Raw genomic sequence first — 19,995 nt, 5'->3', positions numbered from 1 at the left:
TAGTGGACATGATGCCTGCCTCATGTCACTGAGATCCCAACACATCCTTAGCCCCCAGGATCTGTTGGATGAATGAGGAGACAAAGCAGACCAAAAGCTGAAATAATGCCAAAACCAGTGCAGCAGCAGGATCTACAGAATTACATACAGATACAGGGAAATGACATCTCAAAATATATTAGGGCACATCTGGAGCTGAGCTAATTTACCACAGCTGCAGATCTGGCCCACAGAGACTAAATTCAAAAGTTGAACAAACAAATAATTCAATTTTCATGGAAAGGAAGTGTTTTTGCCAGCTTTGTCAATAAAACATTCCAGCAGCAGCACTCCCCCAGGCTTCTCTGACAGGCAGACCAAGAGGAATTTCCCCTTCCCAACAGGTGTGGCACCAGCTATGCAGGAGTAGCCCCCAAAGCATTCCCAGACATATTTTATTAGAAGAAGAGGAGGGGCACATCAGAAGTTCAGAGAAAAAAATAATAGCTTGAAGAGCATCCTTCCTTCAGATCTCTTTCATGCTGGTGCTTAAGAAAAGAGGCAAGATTGCAGCCCAAAAACTCCTCACGTAGGTGCAATTTTAAGGCACTTTGTTACTTCCAGGTCTGTGTCAGGTTAGTCTTTGTCATGCACATCTGAGCTGGCTTTTTGAAAGCTTAAATTGCATCTGCCCGAGCAACCTCTGATGCCAGCTGTGGTGGTGAGAGGATTACAGGAGATCAGGTCACCCCAGCACCATGGTGTCCTTCACCAGCAGACAAAGAACTCAGATATGAGAAAATGCCATCACAGGGAACCTCAGCTCAGCAGGAAAGGTGAGATCTGGCTCAGCAAAGCTGCCCTGGATCACAAAATCAGGGAAAACAGGGACAGAAGGGGCTTTAAAAGCTCACCAAGACCATTGCCCTGCCCCAAGGCAGAGTCAGCTACATGGGGCTCATTGCCTTTTAAGCCTACAAGAAACTCCAGGAGATTTAACTCTCCAAAGCCCTCCTGATTTATTGCTGGCTCCCAGATAAGCTCAGCAGCACTCGATGAGCTGCTGCTGCAGAGTCTCACACAGTCTGACCCACAGCAAGAGCTGCTGCTGGCCTTACAGGGGTATTTGGGACTTAATAACCAAGCACCCCCTCACTTCTCATCTTCAAAGCACCTCATAGCCATTAACTAATTAGCAAGAGTAATTAAGAGGCTGCTCTTCTGTGTTTATTTGCTTTTTCCTAGATGCTGGCCTTAAGAAACTCTGGTCACTTTACTGGCTGCTATGGCATGGCCACAAGTGTTAACAGTGATGCCACAAACCACTTCATTTAGGGTTTTAGGAGACGAAGGAGAGCACAGAGGGGGACTGGCTTCTCCAGGTGAGGAAGTTTCACTTTGCTTTCAGAGTGAGGCATTTGCTGTGCCAGTGCCCTCAGTTTCAAATTTGCTTAGAAGTTGTAAAGAATGACAAGGCAAGAGGGCCCTCCCTAACTTGACCTCTTTAAGATGTTAGAGGTGTCTTGACCAAGCAAGGGGACAAACAGATCACCCCAGGGGCAGGGCTGCCATCAGGTCTCTCCAGCTGCTGCAAACCTCAGAACAGGGTGGACCAGCCCTAGTTGTTGCCCACACAGTTATTGTCACCACACAGTAACAGTGGCAGGAGACTGGGCCACTCTAAACAAGGCTCAGGAGGAAAAAACCAAAAAAACAACCCAAAAAATAACCCACCCTTTAAAGGGACTAAAAATCACAGAAAGGGAAGTGAAGGGATTGCCCTGAAGTCCTGCAGTAGCTAAGCAGCAGAACAAGGATTTGAAGCAAAGGATGCCAAAGCCCAGCTCAGCCTGTATTTGACAGACTAATGCTCTCCAAGTGACAGTGTCTTGGACAATTCCCTCTGAGCATGGAAGTACTTTTTTCATCATAATGTAACATTATTTGCCATCTGGCTCACCAATTGGCCATTGCTGTAATGTAATCCAGCTCTGCTGTCATGGAGTTTGGACAGCCCTTGGCTTGACACAAATCCAGAGAGTGCTATGTGCTGTTCTGAAGTGTAGGACCATGACTCTCCCCACTCACTCAGGCAATATTTTGATTTTATAATCATCCTTCAGCCTGGAGGTTGGCAGATGGGGGTTTCTGTCTTAGTATTGCTTTATCAGCAAGGTCAGATTTCAAAAATAGATGAGGAAAATGACTGTAAGAAGATTAATTTGCATTGCCTGCCATTGCCAGGGTAATTCCAGCAGAGACTTCAGTGAGCAAGTGGGGGGCCCTGAGAGGCAGGGCAGCCAGTGCTCCCACAACCACATGTTGAAGATGAAGGTGGAAGGTTTTCCTAAATTTATCCAAGTGGGAACAAGGTCACCTGCACAAGGTTAAGTAGATGTGTGTCATTCAGATAATGGAATCTGACTCTTCTACATTTGAGATGTAAATGAGTTTAAACAGACTGGTGACTGCAGCTCCAGGGAGGGGATGAAACTGATATTTTTCAATTAGAGTTTGCACAGGGCTGATCATTTTAACCAGTGAGATACATTCAGCCAGAAGAGCACTGGCTTATCTAAACACTGAACTTGGTCCAGCAGATTCAGGTGGTGGCTTTTGTCATCCTGATAAACATCAGAGTAATAAAAGGCTGCAGCAGGTGTCCAGACTGGTTGGGAATTACTGTAGAGGAGGAGTACATCACTATCTCAGCATCTGGTTAAGACCAACTCAACCTTCAGTGCCCATGGGCAGAATTTAGCCCCCGGTTCAGATAGGAGCTCAAGTCTTGCTGCACACACATAGAATGTGATAAAAATCACAAGCTTGGTCATGAATAGAGCAGTGAACCCTCATTAGACACAGCAACAACACCAGAATTTACTGCCATAGAGATACAAGTCTGAAATCCTGATGAAAACTCAGATCAAGAGTGATGATAGTCAGATGAGCATTAACTGTGTTAAGCAAATCTTTAGGCTGTAAACTCAGATTAAAGCAGATTTTAAAAAATATGCACACACAGGAACTGTCATGTTTAACTCTTTAGAGCCAGAGCAGTAAGTGGAAATGGACATGGTTTGTTCAAACCACATATAACCTCCAGAGGTTAAAGGCTGACAACAAAATCATTTCACCTGCAGATTTAAGAACTGAGATACCAACACGCTTGTTCCCTCAAACTAATTCCTTAAAAATTTGTGTTAGCCAAAGACACCCCCAAAAATGCACACACCATGATTGGATAGCCTCGAGACAGCCACAAGACTGAATATAATTACCAGTGATTACCGAAAGGTGATTTAAAAGAAGCTGAAAGAAGGCTGCAATTAGTCAGAGGGAAAGAAAGGACCCAAACTGTCTCCAAGACGTCCAAACCGAGGCAGGCAATTAGCTGGGTGTGGACCCAGCACAAGTGAACAAAGCAGTGCCAGCACCCCTGATCCAGCGGGAGGGGATTCCCACCAGGGATGCAGAATCCCTGCTCTGTGTCCTGGCAGCCAGAGAGATGGGCTGGCACGGCCCAGCAGGGCCGAAAGCTTAGCAGCTTTTCAGTGTTTAAGGCTTTTTTTTTGACAGGCTGGGGAGGGCAGTGGGTGTTGGCCACAACCTGTTCCACCACACGAGCTGTGCAGGAGGAACTGGGTCAGGCAGATCCTGTCACTCGCCCTGCCGGGGTGGCTGCGCTGGGGAATTAATTACTGCACAGGGACAAACACTGGCAGCACATGGGTAACTCCAGCTCTCAACTGCCTGTCCCAATTACCAGCACTCACACCCACGGCTCAGCCCTGCTGGTGTCAGCTGCTGTTCACTCTGCCCTGCAGTGCACTGCAGGCACCACCCCGCTCCCTCCTGCATCAGCTGCACCAGGCTTGGCTGAGCACCTGAGCTGGGACTCTGCTCCCAAGGACAGAAACTGAGCTGAGAAAAAGCACAGCAAAGCAAGTGTCTGCCTCCAGCACCTCAGGGAGGTAAAGCAAAGCACAAAAGCAGCAGAATACGAGCTGCCATAGGAGCAAATGGCAGTCTGCTCCTCCTGACCTTCCTCGGAGAAACGCTCCAGATTTCCACTTGTGCTGCATTTCCCCCACAGCCTGGGTGGCTCAGAAAGCCTCACAGCTGCTTCACAGCATTTGGATGGTCCATGATAGCTTCTATTTCATGCATGGAACCCCACAGCCTTTCACAGCAAGCACAAGGGAGCACAGGCTGAGACCAAACACAGCTCAGTGCATGTGCAGAGGCTCTTCCCTGGCCAGACCTGCTGCTCCCCACCTCAGGGGCTGAGCCAACCCAGCTCAAAAATAAAAGCTGCTAGTCCCTCGTGGTAAGGGACAGCTTCAGGTTTTCCTGTTACACCCTTTATTCTGCTGTTTCTGCCAGCCACTCTCATCCATTCCCTCTGCCTTTTGTGCCTCAGCCAATGCTTAGATGAAACTCCAGGGACAGGAGCAGCTACTCCAGGACTCACCTGCACAGTGCAACAGGAACACATTTACTGCTGCCTTCTTCTCATTAATACAAGAGTAAAAGCAGAGAATGGGGAAAGGCATAAAGACTTCCCAGGGTCCATAGCAAGTGTTATTAGCCTTAACATAATCACAGCCTTTTGCTTTCCTACCCCACCATCACGGTGAGATATCAACACACAACAACAGAACTGGCTGAGCTGTCACAGCATCTTTGCTCTGTGGCCAGGACTTCAAAGGTGCAGGACTCTTCATGGCAATTAACCCAGTTGTCAGGCCCAGGAGGAGGTGACTACAGCCAGAGATGTGAGGAACAGAACTCTGGCTGCAAATCAACTCAATCTTCCTCTGCAAAGGGCCAGCCCAGCTGGGCCACAACCTGCACCTCCCCAAGAGCCTCACAAGTCCCTGGGGCACCCTTCACATCAGGACCTGGATCAACCTCAGCACTCTCAGGAGGCCCTGGACTGTCCCCACACCATGGCCAAGGCCCTCCCCAAAGCCACCAGCACAGCCCCATGTGAGGTCTCTGGGGGTACAGAGTGGGGGGCCCATGGAGATCTGCCAAACTACATCAGCATGAGGTCCTGCCTCCCCTCCTGTATTTTATTCACAGACTCCATCCTCCTCATCTGCTGACATGAAGGCTGGGCCATGGAGGTGGCTGCCATGGCAGAATCCACAGGAGAGAACAGCCCTGGAGGAACAAAAAGCCAATTGCTCCTGCTGCACCTCAACCTGGGCTTCCCACATGCTGTCCTTGGGAGCAGAACAGCCAACTCAGGCAATGGACAGAGGGTGTTTAACAGCCCTGGCTAGGATCAGACTGTGTTACAAGTCTACATGGGAACGTTCCCCTCTCCCTGGAGGTGGGGGAGAATTAGGAAATATCCATTATAAAACTTTCGAGAGCTCTCTGATATATGAGCACTTTGCTCCCCAGGAGCTGGGGACCAGCCAGACTTTATGCTCACACCAGGGGTCTGTTTCCACAGCTCTTCTTGGTAAGCACTGGTCTCCAGGCTGCCAAGTGCTCACAAGCATTGCTGTTCATGGAGCTATCACAGACTCCTCTGAAAACTTAAATTTCCTTTGACTTTTCCTTTTTTCCCTTTTTTAAAGCAATTCTTACAAGTCCTTGAAACAAATGGGAATTTAAATAAATCCCCAACACCCAGAGATACAGAGGAAATGGGGAACACAGCCAACTTGACCAAGATCTTGGTTTACAGAACATATTTTAAGGCCTGGCAAAGACTCAACTGTATGGCTGCAGAGCTATATGGAGGTTAGCCCTAATGCATAATAAACTTGACAGTGCTTTGCTAGCCAAGTAGGGTGTTATTTTTCCAAACTTGGCTGTTTCAAAAGAAGAAAAGACTAATTTATCTTTCCAAATTTATCAGCAGCATGTGCGTGACCAGTTCTGACCCACCTCCCTGCAAGCATCCCAGCTATGGTCACGGGCTGTGCAATAACACACTGAGCACGTTACAGGGCTCCCTGTGCAAACACATCCATTTCAGATACCCACTGCACCAGGCTGCCACTCTCCTAAATTCCAGCTGTACAGCAGGTTTCAGACAGCTATAAATCTTAACCCAGCTTCTTGAAGTCAATGATGGGTGAGAAGGCTTTTAAACTGAAGTTGTCACCACTGCAGGTTCTCAGGCAGCGATACTCAAAGCCTTGGAAGAGAGAGGCACGTAAGAAAGGAGAGCCCAGATGTACACAAAGCAACTCCAGACTTTGCATTCTCCCAAAATGCATGGGGATAAACGAGTTTTTAACCAAGTCACTGGAAAGCACTTCCAGAGACCTGGATATATAATTATCACCAGCTCCCACCTCCTGCTCGGTGGTCCAAGCTGTTCCTGGCAATGGATCTGACTTCTCCAAGCTCCAAGAGTGTGGATGCTGGAGAGCAGGAGCCAGGCAGCTGCTGGGACCACACAGCACTGAGAGGGCCTGGGGACTGCAGCACCAGAGAGGGGGCACCTTGACATGGCAGGAGGGCAGGGTGAGAGCTCTGGCAGCATTTGCTGTCTCAGCTGGATGCCAGGGTCTGTGCAGTGAGGGGGCACCAAGTGCACCAGCACAAGTTGTGCTCTGTTCACATACAAAGGAGGCCTCACAAAAGTTAAAAATGAGGTCTCAGCCCTCTTGTGCCTCAGGCAAAGGGGTCCTCCCCTGCTCCCCACAGGCAGAGGAGACTGCACAGAGAACAGCACAGGTCACAGAGGATGCACGAACCTGGCACGTGCCAGCAAAGGGCCCAGAGGCACAAAGGAGCTTTGACTGCCCAGAGGAGCACAGAGGTGGGGGAGTGGGTGGGGAGTAGAAAGAAATACATTTTTGGCAGCTGAGATTTTATTGCCTATCTTGTCCCATCCTTGCCAAAATGTCTACAGAGATTGCAAAATGCACAGGGCCCAGATTTCTCCAAGTCCTGGCAGGGTAAAAGCAGTACCTGATTTGCAGAAAGGAACAGAGATTTGCAAGAAGGAATGTGGGGTTGAAAGGTGAGGAAGAGAATCACGGCTGTGCACTGCAGAACACCAAGCAAGCCTTCACCCTTTCCAGAGCTGTCATGCAGGTTTGGATTTCATTATTTATTACTCATAATCATATTTTGTAACATATTATGTAACCAAGAATATAATATGCTATAGTATTTACCCTAAATTTTTACTCAGCTGTTACAAGACAGCCAGCACACACTGCCCAGCAGCTTCAGCCTGACCCCAGAGGTGCTGGACTTCCTTAGGGAGATTCCAGTCTCTTGAATTAGAAACAGCCCCTTACAGGATTTCACACACAGACATCTCAAAGAATACTCTAAATACATTTCTGCTGCAGCCTCTGCACCTTGTAAGCCAAGGATAAATCCCCTCCACGGGAAGGGCTGGCACAGAGCTTTGCCATTCTGCTGGCTGTGCTTGCCCAAGCCTTTGTCTGGCTCTCCCGGTGTGCCCCACGTGCCAGCAGGAGCACTGGCATGCCCATGGCACATGCAGGGCAGCATCACCCCCTCCCTGCTCAAACATCCCTGTCCCCTAAGGAGAGAAGCCAAGGGAGCACAGGTACCCACAGTGCTGTGCTGTCAACACATGCCAGGGCTCAGGAATGTCACAAGAACACTCAGGCATCAGGCATTTGCACCACCCTGGATTTGGGCTTCCCCCATGGGGAAAAGCTGCAGTGAAAACTTTGCAAACACCTTTGTGAAAGCAAAGAAACACGACTGACTTTTAAGCAATCTTATCCCCACAGGCCTTAGCACAGCCCAGGTATTGCAGCACCTATCCCAGTCCACATTCCTGGCCCACACAGAGCACAGGCTTCATGCAGAGATCCAGGTCAGGATATTGCCCTGGCAGGGCATCCTCTGGCACTGCCTGTGCACTGGGAGCTCTCCTGAGCACATGGGCTGGGTGGGGGCTCCTGCTTTTTGACACACTGGGGTTTCCTCACTCCAGGAATACAACAAGGAAAGGAAAGGAAGGGGAAAAAAGGCAATAACAAAAAGCCAAGCTGAGGCAGGTTCAACCTCCTGGAGCTGGATTAAGGACTGAGAAATGGCAGGGAATATTCCTGGCTGTCATCAGTGAGCATCAGCCACTTCCCTCATGGAGCTGGGGGTGCTCCTGTTCAGGCATCCCCTGGCTCCTTCCCCACCCCACAAAGGAGCCAGCAGCACCAGGGGAGAGGACAGGCTCTGGGAGCACATTTGAGTGACCTTTGTGCATCCTCCTGTCCCCATCCCAGGGCTCAGGATCAGGGCTGGCCCCACGTGCCCTTCAGGACGACCTGAAGCTTGGAGACTGACCCCAAGTTTGTCACGTAGAACAGAATATTTTTACAAGAGTTAATTGGAAGGTTAAAAGCTACTTGAGAGCAGATGAACTGGCTCCTGCTGAAGGAGCCACAGGCTTGAGCTGGGCTGTGAAATTGCCAGCACAGAGAGGGCTGCAGGCAGAGCCAGGCCTCCCCAGCTTTCCCTGTGTGCTGAATCACCTGGAGCTGCCCAGAGATCCTCCTCTCAGGAGGAAGTGATGCTCCTCATCCTCATCCCTCTGCTGCCCACAGAAACTGGACACAACAGACAGCCCCTGCTTCAGGCAGTTTTGCTTGCAGGAACAGGGATGCCACACTTTGGGTTGCCACAAAGAGCACACACTTTGCAAGCCACAGGTAAAAATAAAAGAGCCAGACTGCCTTCAAATTTCTTTTTTTATGCTTCTCTTCTCCTTTGCTTTCTGATATGCTTTGTACCTACACAAACACATACAGTGGCACCCAAATGTGTTAGCATTGGGTAGGGTTTGTTTCAACAGCAGTGGCATTTTCCACATCCCATCCCAAAACCAGACCCATTTTCCAACTCCAAAATTATTTGTGCTGTCTTGTTAAACTGCTCCAGTTAAGGAGCAATTTAAGGATGGCTACAAGCTGCCAAGACCCTTCATTTTAAGTGGCAGATATGTCAAATGGAGACTTGCTTTTTAATAACCATAACCAGTGAGGCCCCAAGTTCTTCGAGCATCTTTCAAACTTCAGCACGATGTAAAAATGCACCCATTTCCTTCACTCTTCCAGAAAGCAATTCCTGTACAAAGCACAGTCACAGCTCTGCCATCAACCACTTCCAGGTTTCTGTATGCTTTCATAAAACAATGGACACTGGATCCTGAATAAGAATCCTCCAAAATCTGAAGCACATTGAAGGTGAAAGCTTTGGCTGGCTACACTGAGCTCCACCACCAGCTGGTGATACAGGATTGTGTCCCAAGGAAAGGCTGTAAGAACCAAGTGACCCTCTCAGACTGATTGAACCATGAGTGAAAACAAAAGGCACCAGAGTTTGACATTAACTGGAAAATCCCAGAAGCATCAGAGCAAAGTTCACTGAACAGCAGCTGTGTGTAGGGGCAAAGTTGGCTGTCACACCACTCTTATTCCAGACCTAGAGTACCTGCAGCAAATCAACCTTATTTAAGATTTTCATTACCACATCCTGATGTGCCTTTTAAAAACATGTATTTTACCAGTCTGAGTATTTTAAGAAAATAGTGGAAGCTATTCAACCAGAAAGTAAATACAGAAAATATTCCAACAGCTGGCGGTGATTGCTACTTGATAGGATTTGCTATTACTATTTACTGTTACTTTACTATCTCACTGAATTAAGGGAGGAAGTAAAGGAATTGGGGACCAAATCCACAACACAGGACCTTCCTCACAGGCCTTTTCTTCTTAAGACAAGTTTGATTCAAAGCCAGTAAAGAGACACTCACACTGAATGTTTGCTATGCAGACTGTAGGAGGATGTGCCATGAGCAGAGCCTGCCTGGGAAGTTACAGCCCAGATTTCAAGTAACTTAAAAGCTTTTGAGTATTTCAGACTCACTGTAGAGCACTGAGCACACAGCAGGACTGGGAAACCATCATCAGCCTCACTCAGGGGCATGAAGCATCAGCATTCAAGGCAAGGAGAGAGTCAGCACGCTGAGATCTCAATACTTCAAAATTAGTTCTAGAAATCAGACACAGCTGCTACCAAGTTCTCAGGACTGAGCATGTGGCAAAAGAGCAACGGAAGAAAGATGCACAAGCAACTCCAAGTCTTACCTGGTGTACACAGGACTTGGCATTCAGAAAAAACAGCTCCACTGTAGTTTTGTCCTTGAGAAAGGAAATGCTTTCAATGTAGAACCTGAAAATTAAAAAAAGAACCAAGAACATGAGTTAGTCTCTTGAATAGGTTTCATCTTCCTCCCAAGTAATTTTATTTCCTCAGTGTTTTGTTCTCTGGCAATAAAATAGCACAGAGGAACTATGAGCTACTGCACTTAATTTCCTGCCTTTTAGGAGGGAACAAGCAGAAATCACAGCCTGACAGCACACAGGGAACAGGGACTCCTGGTTCAATAGATCCTGGATATCTGATGACTTTTCAAATTAGATGAAAACCCTGTTGAATGCTACAGGAGCAAAGCCCATCTCTCCTCTGCAGGTAAAGTCACAGCAGTGGAAAAAGCCACTCCAAACATGTTGCAGGTAGGGAAGCCAGTCCAACACTCTGCTGGAGAACAGCCCTGGGGGTGCTGGCAGCCCTGCAGGACCACCTTCCCTCCAGGAGAGCAGAGATGTCAGTAAGAACCCCTAACTTCACTCCAGGTCCAGATGCTCCCCCTAAATGCTAGGCAGGAGACACAACTTCTTTCTAGCCAAGCAAAGACCTGGACCACCAGTGCCTGAGCAATGCAGATCACCCCAGGGCTTCCCAATGTCCTGTCCTAGAGAGCAGGGGGGCTGGATGACCCACACAGGGCAGTCAGAGCCAGACCAATCTCTCCCACAGCCCTGTGCTGCCTTTGAGGCTCCTGACAAGCTCCTCGAGCTCCATCCCCTGAATTCTGACTGCTGACCACCTTGCCATGGATGATTTGTAGGACATTGGAACAAGCCCCCAGCAGCAGCACAGTGCCAGGGAGCAGGGAAGCTGGGACCTGCCACAGGTGTCAGGAATGCTTGCAGTGTTTGTGCTGTGACTTCTGCAAAGTGAGACATTAAATAGTAATTGCTTTAATATTTCACATTCCTGCAGCATGTTCCATCGAATTAATTTTAAAGCACTCTCCAGAATTGCTCTGCAGATAATTTACCCATTTCACAGGCATGCAGCCTGTCCAAGGGGCAGCCCAGCAGCCTGCCCCAGACATCTGAAAAGCTGTTCTACATTTCCATGACTCACCTTTCCCCATGAACTCTACAAGCCACAGGTATTTCCACCTTCTCTTGATCTCACCTGATATATTTTTTTCCCCCAACAGCTTTGCTAAATTTTACTTTAAATACCCTTGAGTGTTTCTCTTCAGAAATGCAGAGTAGAGGGCAGGACCCACACTCTTCATCCTTTCTCAACCTGCTGCCAGACCAGCCCTTCCCAGAGTGGACCTTCCTCAGCCTGCTAAAGCCATCACTGCACCCTGAAGTGATTTTCCTCTGCTAGTGACCTCATTTGCACTTCCAGTTTCTTTCAGCCAGGGTCAGGTGTGGCTGACTTACCCTCAGAAGCAGGACAGTTCTGGTTCTGCAGAGAGGCAGCTGCCAGTCACTCCTGGCACAAAGCTGCCAGTCACTCCTGGGCTCTGTGGATTTAGGGCACAGGGGGCACTGCCCCAATCCCAGCTGTGTCCCTGTGCCCCATTTCCCCCATGGTACAAGCTGTACCTTCTTATCACCCCAGTACAGATGGGGAACACTGGACCACAGAGGTAAGGATGTTCAGGCACGTTTGGGAGCACCATAAAGTGCACATTCTGCTTCTACTTTCAGTGCTGTCAGCGTTCTTGAAACTAAAATGACATTTCTGAAAGTCCTCAATCTGCATCACAGAGCCCTTCAGCTGAGTGTGCCATCCCAAAACCTCTGTAACTGGACTGAGTTTATGCCAGCTGGCAATAATTAAAATCTCAGAGGATTATCACATATTTCCTTATTGAACAGCAAAAGTTCAGGGATGAGAAGAAATTAAGAAAAACCAGGAATCTGGAGACTCCTCCATTTCCAGTAATGCAGCTGGAAACAGCAGGTTTTGAAGCTGGCTTTTCTGCTGGAACACCTATTTTCTATGGATCAGGCAGTTTCTGTAGTGCTAATTATTTCTCTATCTTCCTCCTCCTCCTCTGCATCTCACTGCCCACCTCCTTGGTTATCTCTTTTGGACCTCATGACCCCAGAGCAGTCAGGCTTAAAATTCCCTTCTGAAAGTTGATCTTTCCAAGCCCACTCCTCACACATTAACTCCTGCCTGAGTCTTGCACACCCTGTCCTCCTGAGGACCATCTTGCAACAGAGAGGGCCAAAATGAACACCATGAGCAAACAGCATAAATTCCAACCAGAAGAATGCTCAAGCTATAGGATTGCCTTCCCAGCTTTCTTGGGCAGCCACAGGTTTTGGCCTCCCAGATCCTGATCCAACACTGTAATCACAGTGAAGAGCCCATCACCCCTTTATAAATGGAGCTTTTTCTTTCTGCTAAGTGTGGAAGAGGAGCTCTGGACACCATCACACCCCAGCACGTATTCAGGCAGAACAAAGTGCCACTTGTTTGTCCCATTCCCCTGGTGATCAGTGGGGAGGCACCAATGCCAACTGACCCAGCTACACAAGAGGCTCTGCTCTGGAAGTGCTTCAAATAATTAAGCACACCAGGCATAAATTTACCCAGATCTGAAAAGCAAATGAGGTCAGTCTGCTCTCACGTTCCCTCACAGACTGCAAGGAAAACAAAGACTCCAACAATATTAAGAATATGATGCTTGATCTCTTCTGCCAGCACAGCTCTGTTTCGTAGGATGTGGGGTTTTTTCAGGCCCTTAACCAGCAGAGCTTTGCCAGCAACAGCCCTAAAGTAATGCAATTACATTGGCCAAAATCATCATTTTGCCAGGGATTTTATTCTTTCCTGAGGACTGGTTAAGCTGTGAGCAAAACAGCCATCAGCAATCCCTTTAAAGTACAGACAGCCCTTAAGTAAACAGAAGGAAAAAGTAAGTAAAATTGTTTGAATAAACTGTGTTGAAATTTGGCACATTCAAAGAAAAGTCAGGCAAAGAAGATACTTAAAACATGAGGTTTTAAACAAAAAACAAAACCCAAACCCACGCTAGGAATCATGTCCTAATAAGAGTTTAAAAAGTAGCAGGTTCCAACCTACTTTATTTCATAGTTACATACAAAAGAGAGCAGCACTTAGCCAGGGCCTAATCTCCTTCTAAAAATAACACATTGCTTTGACATTTATTTCCTTTATCAAATCTGTAATCAGTTCCTTTAAACAAAACCCCCTGGTGATAAATAAACCCAAGTGGCAATGTTTGCTCAGTGGAAACAATTACTCACCTAACGGCAAAGTACAAAGTTGCTGGCCCTGGTTTCTTGGGCAAGTCATGGTCCAGGACACGGTGATCCAGCTGCAGCCACACACTCTGACCTCTATGGAAACAGGTTGAGGAGAAGGTTAAAAACTGGGATGGAAAATGCAGAAATTGGTTATTTTCACTGCTCCCAATTACTCCAAGTGTTACTTTAAAAAGTTCAAGCCTCAGCCCCAAGGCAGGCAAACATCTCATAGAATGAGTTCCTTTTTTTTTACCTAACCCTTAACCCTGCAAGGCTGAGCCATGGGTGCCCTCCAGAGGCCACACACTCCCTCCAAGCACCCAGCCCTGTGCATACACCCAGGCAGGCCCTGGAATCCCACTGGAGTTTCTGGGGAAGCCAACAGCTTTCAGATAATCCCCTGGCAGCACTTTAAACCTCACCGTGACTCAGTGCCAGCAACCAAAAACATCCAGAAGAATTTCATGGCAGCTCTTACGGGGGAAAGAACAAGCCAAGTACAAACAGTATCCTCAAGGGATTTACAGAAGAGCTGGGGGAAATACTTTCCAGCAAGTGAAGGACAAGGATGTGGCAAAAAGATTCCAGGGATGGCCCAAGATGTGAGTGGCTGGTAAAAATAACACAGTGCTGGGGTCAGGGCCCCAGAGGGAGCAGCTCCCAGGAGCTCCAGGGTGTCCCCAGGGCCACTCCTGCACCTGCAGGTGGGATGTGCCTCAGCAGGGTGGCCCCAAACACGGCTCTGATGGGATCTGTAGGTGGAACCTTCCATCCAGGGCTGCATAAAAAGTGGCAATGGAGAGCAGCAGGAAGCAATGTAATTCCCATTAGACAAGAGGTTTATTTAGAGACTGTTTTAGTGCACAGCTCCACATCCCCACTGCCCTAAGCACCTGTGCTCCAGCTTTTTGGGGGAGCTGAAGCTCCTCTAGACAGGCTGGCCCTGCAGCCAGCAGATGTGGGGAAGCATTTCAGTGCCCTGCAGAGAGATGAGCCTAAGCACCAGGTGAGCCTGCAGCTAATGAACCCAGCTGACTCTGGGTTAATGCCATGGAACAGATCTGCCACAGCATCACAGCCAGGCTCAGAGAGAGGAAAGTGGTTCCTGGGCAGGACTGACTTCACAGCTCCCTCTGCTCGGGAAATTTGGGGTTAAAAGGCTCAAAAAAATGTTTGAGATTCAGGTGCAAAGCAATTCATTTTGGAAATAAATGCAAAACCTTTTTGTTGTTACTAAAAGTGCAGAGCAGGAAAGCTGAGGGTGCTCACATGGGGAATTATCACTGAATCAGTTTTTTCACTGTGTGAGACAAATATGAAATGTGAAATCATCAGGAAAATATTTCACAAGGATTCTCTGGTTTGTGCCCAGAAGATATTTTCCAAATATTTTCTATTTTGTGCCTTCCCCTCTCCCCAGCCAAGCAGCACAAGCACAAGGTAGGAAACTCTTTCTTCTTTGAAAGAAAAAGAAATTTTTCCATCACGCCAAGCTGCCACAGTATCAGAGATAAGATTTTACACTGCAATAATGACACAGCTGTTTAAATAAACAAACACACTCACGTGTCATCGATAAATGTTATCCCAAAATACTCCTTTTCTTTCAGGTTGAAGTGTGAGGCCACCAGATCCAGTAACTCCCGAGACAAAAGTTTGGGCTGTTGAAAGAATAAAATTTATTTTATTCATTTCAGTCCAGGCTTTTAATAAAATTTTTTTTCTGTGCAAATATTGACATTTAAGTGCTCATGGCCATGCTAAAACCCTGCTGTACAAGTGAATACAAAGTGATATTTCAGACTCAGGGTGTCCCAGTGGAGCTGTGTGGGATGTGTGGAGCATGGAGAGGCAATTCTGTGCTTAATCCATGACATTAAGCTGAAGGGCACAGACTGAGTGCTGTTTTCCTCTTTCTGGAGGACAAGGCAGCATCCAGGCTTTCCTGCACTTATGGCAGGAAGGATTTCTCAATTAAGAAAATATTGTGTAGTGGAGGATCTCGTGCTTTGAGTTCTGTTATGGGGAAAAAACATCCTCAAAACTACAGAGTTTTCTTCCCATCTGAATGACAAAAAACACCACCACAATGGGTGTGTTTAATATCCTGTATGAATTTTGGTGAAAGCAAAAAGTGAATGCAGAACTGATGGCAGATATTTTGCCCACGATGCGAGGGGAAATCCTTCAGCAAATCAGAAGAAGCACACATTGCCTCAGCACACCTATTCCACTCTGAGTTTTTCTAGCACAGCCTGTCTTCAACCCTCACTTCAGCCCCCAAGAGAAAACAAGCAGAGCAGCCTGGCACTGGCTGCCAGTCCCCAGAAGAGCGAGGTCAGTACCTGAACCAGCAGCTCCAAGTTCCTGTCATCGAGGAGATGCACCTGGCAGTGCCGGCCCTCGGTCATCTGCAAAGACAGCAGCACAGCCTGTCAGGAAGGGCAGCATTCCTGCCTTGCACCAGAGCATGTGAGGCTTGGGGACAAGGGCAGGGTGAAGCAAGTGTCTGATTTTGATGGGTAAGGGAATTGACTCTGTACCCAAGTCCTTCTCCAAGGACTCCATCTGGGAGCTGCCTCAGCGCTCGCAGTTCCTGTCAACTCCACGCTGGAATTAAGGGTGCTTAGCAGCACTCAGGATCAGATAAAATCCCCATAAATGCTGTGAGAATTAAACGTGAGGATGAACCAGCCTGGCCAGTGCCACAGCCCTGGGCTTTTGCTCTGGTGAGGAAGAGATGACCAGGGACCCAGGAAACCCAGATCCATCCAACCCTCCCTGCAGATGGGTCAAGCCCAGATCTGGTCCACTGACCTGTGAGTCTCCACCAGCACAGTCACATTTTCACTTGGGCAGCTATTGAAAATCATCACTTCCTTGGGATTCTTACACAGGAGCTGCACACAGCAAGAAGGTGCTTGAACTGCATCACTAAGAATGGGATGAGCTTTGCAGCCCCTGATGCTATATCTGAACCACCTCCTTCATGTCACATTTATCTCCTGCAAACTCTCTTCCTCTCTTTAGCAGGCGAGCAATTCAGAAATAGCTGCCCATTATGCCCTTTTAGTATCTGCCCTTTGAAATCTAATATATTTCAATGAAAGCTTTTACATTATTTAATATCTGTTCTAATTCTGGGCCTTTCAGCAGCTCCAGTGAGGACCAGCTTTGCAACACTCTCCGGGTGAGAGCTGGTGAAGGAAACCTGGCTCTCATATTTGTTCTCCCAACCTCAAAGTAACTCATTTTCCTGACAGCACAAGCTTCCAGCCGACTATAAATTGTGATCTGTGAGCAGAGGCCGGGGGTGTTTGCTTAGACAGCAGCTCCCAGAGGGATTAAACAGCAACATGCAATGGTTTCCCCTTACACATCCCTCTGGCTCTGCAGGGACAGGGACAAGGACAGGGCTGAGCTGTAGTGCCATCAGCCCCTCTCATCACCTCCTGCTCCTGTGCACGCTGCACACCCGAGCCTTGCAGAGACTTAAAAATAAACACAATTTCCAGGGGATCACAGCAGAACCGCAGAGAGCTCGCAGCTCTGCCCCCGCTTGCACAGCCAGGGCTGCCGAGACACTGCTGCCTGTCACCAGCCAGCCCTCTGCCCCCAGCACCCACAGCAACAAAGCTCCATTGTCCCAGCTCTTTGAGCTCATTTGGACCAGCAGCCGAGAGGGAGTGCCCTCCTGAGGAGCTCTGCAGGCAGGTCAGAGATGAGAGTCTGCAGGCACAACTGCCTGAAGTGTCCTGGAAAGCTGGGCTGCAGCACTGGCAACTTTGGGCACTGCTGAGCATCACACCGCCCACCAAAACAGCAGCACTGGTACAAGGACTGCTTGCAGAGGACAGAAATCCCTTCCTTTGCCTGTCTTACTGCTGCAAACATGAATTTGTGCAGAGGTGCCAGATGAGCAGCGACACACTGCACGCAGCAGCTCAGAGCACAAGGCTGCTCCACCCCGGAGCCAGCAGTGATCTCACAGCTGCATCCCCTGGTGCTGCACCCTGCAGAGCATCATCCCCCAGACCCTGTGCTCCCAGCAAGGTACCACCTCCAGCAATTCATCCCTCGGTTCTGGAAGCAGAGCTGCACCACCCCAACTCCAGCTTGCAGCACAATCCCTGAGATGTCTCTGCTGCCCAAACACAGCACCCAGAGCCCTTAACCCATTATGATCCACTCCCAGCTCCAGCTGCTCCCCAGAGCTGAAGGGCTGCCATGGCAGGCTCCTAACTAAGTTGCCTATTACCATCAATTAATCATGTCACCAGCACACCCCTCAAGGTGCAGCAGATTTCTGGCTCTGACACTGTTACCAATCTGCCCCTGTTGCGAAGTGTCGGATCCAATACTGTTTTTAAATCATTCCCCATCTGTTGCTCTCAGATAGCACAAGGGTTGCCATTATTTAATTGTGAGCTGCTTCAGCTTTCACCCAGTGAAATCACATCAATCACTTCTGACTGTTTTAATTGCCTCAGTTGTCTGTTTTTAAGAAAAAAAGGTTTCTGTTAGAGCAAACACATCCACAAAGCCTAGTGCTGAGGAGAAAGAAAGATACCTGGAAAGATTAAAACATAAAAGAAATACCAAGCATCATCTGTGCTTGAATTCAGCTATCCAAGGCAACTGCAAAGCACCTTAAAAGTAAATAAAACTCATAATATCCCTGAAGATAGGCAAGACATAATTATCCCTGATTTTATTGATGAGACAACATAAGGAAACAGTTTAGAAGTCTCATTTACAAATATACACACAGAAAACATTTAAACCTGAATCACCAGCAATCTTTCCTCAGAAATCACACATCCACTTCCCAGAGTGCAGGAAAGCTCAGTGAAGAGGCTGCAGAAGATGCCAAGGTGCCCAGTGACAAAGCACTGTGAAATGGCTTTGCTGTGACAAACCTGGCAGCCCTCACCTGCAGCCCCAGAGCCCTGTGGCCACGGGCTCGTGTCACCCCAGGAACACTTGGGGACATCATCACAAAGGACAGTGGTGCCCAGAGCCATGAAATGCCTGCAGGTATAGCTCTGAGAAGAGCTGCTAGCACCCCTCTGCACCCCCCAGCCCATTCCTGAAAACCTGAGGACCACATTCCTGCCAAGACACCTCCTCCAGCCAGGATGAGACACAGGGATACTCACTGTGAGCCACCACAGCCTGCCCAAGGAACACAGATCTGCTGGTGTGACCATCAGCTTGGCATCTGCAGGCTCCAATCCCAAAACAAAGCCTGGACAGTCTGAGCCCTTCTCCTCCTCCTGCACACCCAAAGCTTCAGCCCCAGCACCCTGGGTCCTGCAGCTGTGCAGGAGCTCACTCCAAGTATCCCCACCCCATTCCTGATGGGGCAGAGAGCACATCACTTGGCTCACCCTGTCCTTACAATGAGATGAAAATCACTCCAAAATACTACCACAGGGAAGCACAAGCCCATCCTACACCAGGAATGTCGCCCACCAGAGAGGTCATCTCCAAACACAGCTCTCTCCTCACATCAGCTGCCTCCCTGTGCAGACAGGGCTCTGAGGTACAGGGCAACACTCACATTCACAACCCTCTTCTGTACGGGAGGTGGAACCAAAAGCTTTGGAAGCTGTGGCAGCTGCAAGCTCGCCTCACAGGCTCTGGAATGTCAGTCCCCAGGTGTGACATGACTGCAGCACAGCAATGCCACAGCACAGTCACAGGTACCAATAACCTGGTCCCATCCTCTTGCCTGGAGAAAAGCTGGAGAGCTTCATGAAGGGGCTTCCATCACTTTCATCCATGGATTTTGGCCAGGGAAAGGTGCCTCCAGCTCAGCAGCTGAAGACTCTGAGCTCCTGGAGCCAGAGCAGCAAAGGACTCCTTTTTAACTCCCCCAGTGACACTGGTGGGATTTATTTGATTTATTCCCCACAGCACATCCCCCTGCAGGTCTGTTTCCTCAGGCTGTGGGAAGGGACTTGTGCTGTGTCCCAACTCCCAGGGCACCAGGCTCCTCAAAAACCCAGAGCCCCGGAGCCCTCACTGATACATTTTCTTTCATCTTTAATTCAGGATACCCTGCTAATCTGAACAATATAATTGATTTTCTGTGTGTTGGACCAATCCATCACGAGATGAGCACAGCTGTCTGCCTCAGTCAAGAGCTGCTGTGAACAGTCTTGAGATATTTATACACACACACATCTGTTTTCAGCTTATTCTCATTGATTTGGCATTGTCTGTACAAATGAACAATTTTTGCAACATGCCTCCAAATTGGTCATCTTAGCAGTTATTTTTAAAAGCCTGCTAATATTTGAGCTATTATCCAGTAAAAGAAGTAGCAGCATAAAATTCATGAAGCATCTCTGTGTCTCATCTCATTCCCAACAGGAAATTAGGAGAGAGACATTACACAGCCCTATTTTTGGCAAAACCATACTGAGAGACTGGGAAACAATAAAAATCCAGCATCCCAAATTCAACTGTATTCTCTGTACACAAGCAAGCAGCAAAACCTCAAAAACTGAGAGGACTGAAAGGAGACACTTTCCACTGTAGAAATACAGTTACAACAAAATACTGCAGCTCTCCTAATTTACAGACCGTCAGCAAGAATCTGATTCACCCAAATCTTCAGTAAAAA

At 48.2% G+C, this 19,995-nt stretch overlaps 1 protein-coding gene across 6 annotated transcripts in view; it reads right to left on the bottom strand.

Annotated features, from left to right (window-relative positions):
• FRMD4B (FERM domain containing 4B) overlaps positions 1 to 19,995 on the bottom strand; it is a 131,320-nt gene that overhangs the window by 42,862 nt on the left and 68,463 nt on the right. For all 6 annotated transcript variants that reach the window (XM_050979269.1, XM_050979270.1, XM_030228037.2 and 3 more), the window contains exons 2-5: positions 15,710 to 15,775; positions 14,931 to 15,025; positions 13,365 to 13,457; positions 10,083 to 10,167 (exon numbers count right to left, since the gene is read on the bottom strand). In XM_050979269.1, coding sequence (XP_050835226.1) covers positions 10,083 to 10,167; positions 13,365 to 13,457; positions 14,931 to 15,025; positions 15,710 to 15,775 — 339 coding nt within the window. The remainder of the gene's footprint in view (positions 1 to 10,082; positions 10,168 to 13,364; positions 13,458 to 14,930; positions 15,026 to 15,709; positions 15,776 to 19,995) is intronic.

Source organism: Serinus canaria, chromosome 12, assembly GCF_022539315.1.
Source record: "Serinus canaria isolate serCan28SL12 chromosome 12, serCan2020, whole genome shotgun sequence".
In the NCBI taxonomy this organism is placed as follows: Eukaryota; Metazoa; Chordata; class Aves; order Passeriformes; family Fringillidae; genus Serinus; species Serinus canaria.
Note: the sequence above shows the minus strand (reverse complement) of the source record. Positions and strands in the feature narration are given on the sequence as shown.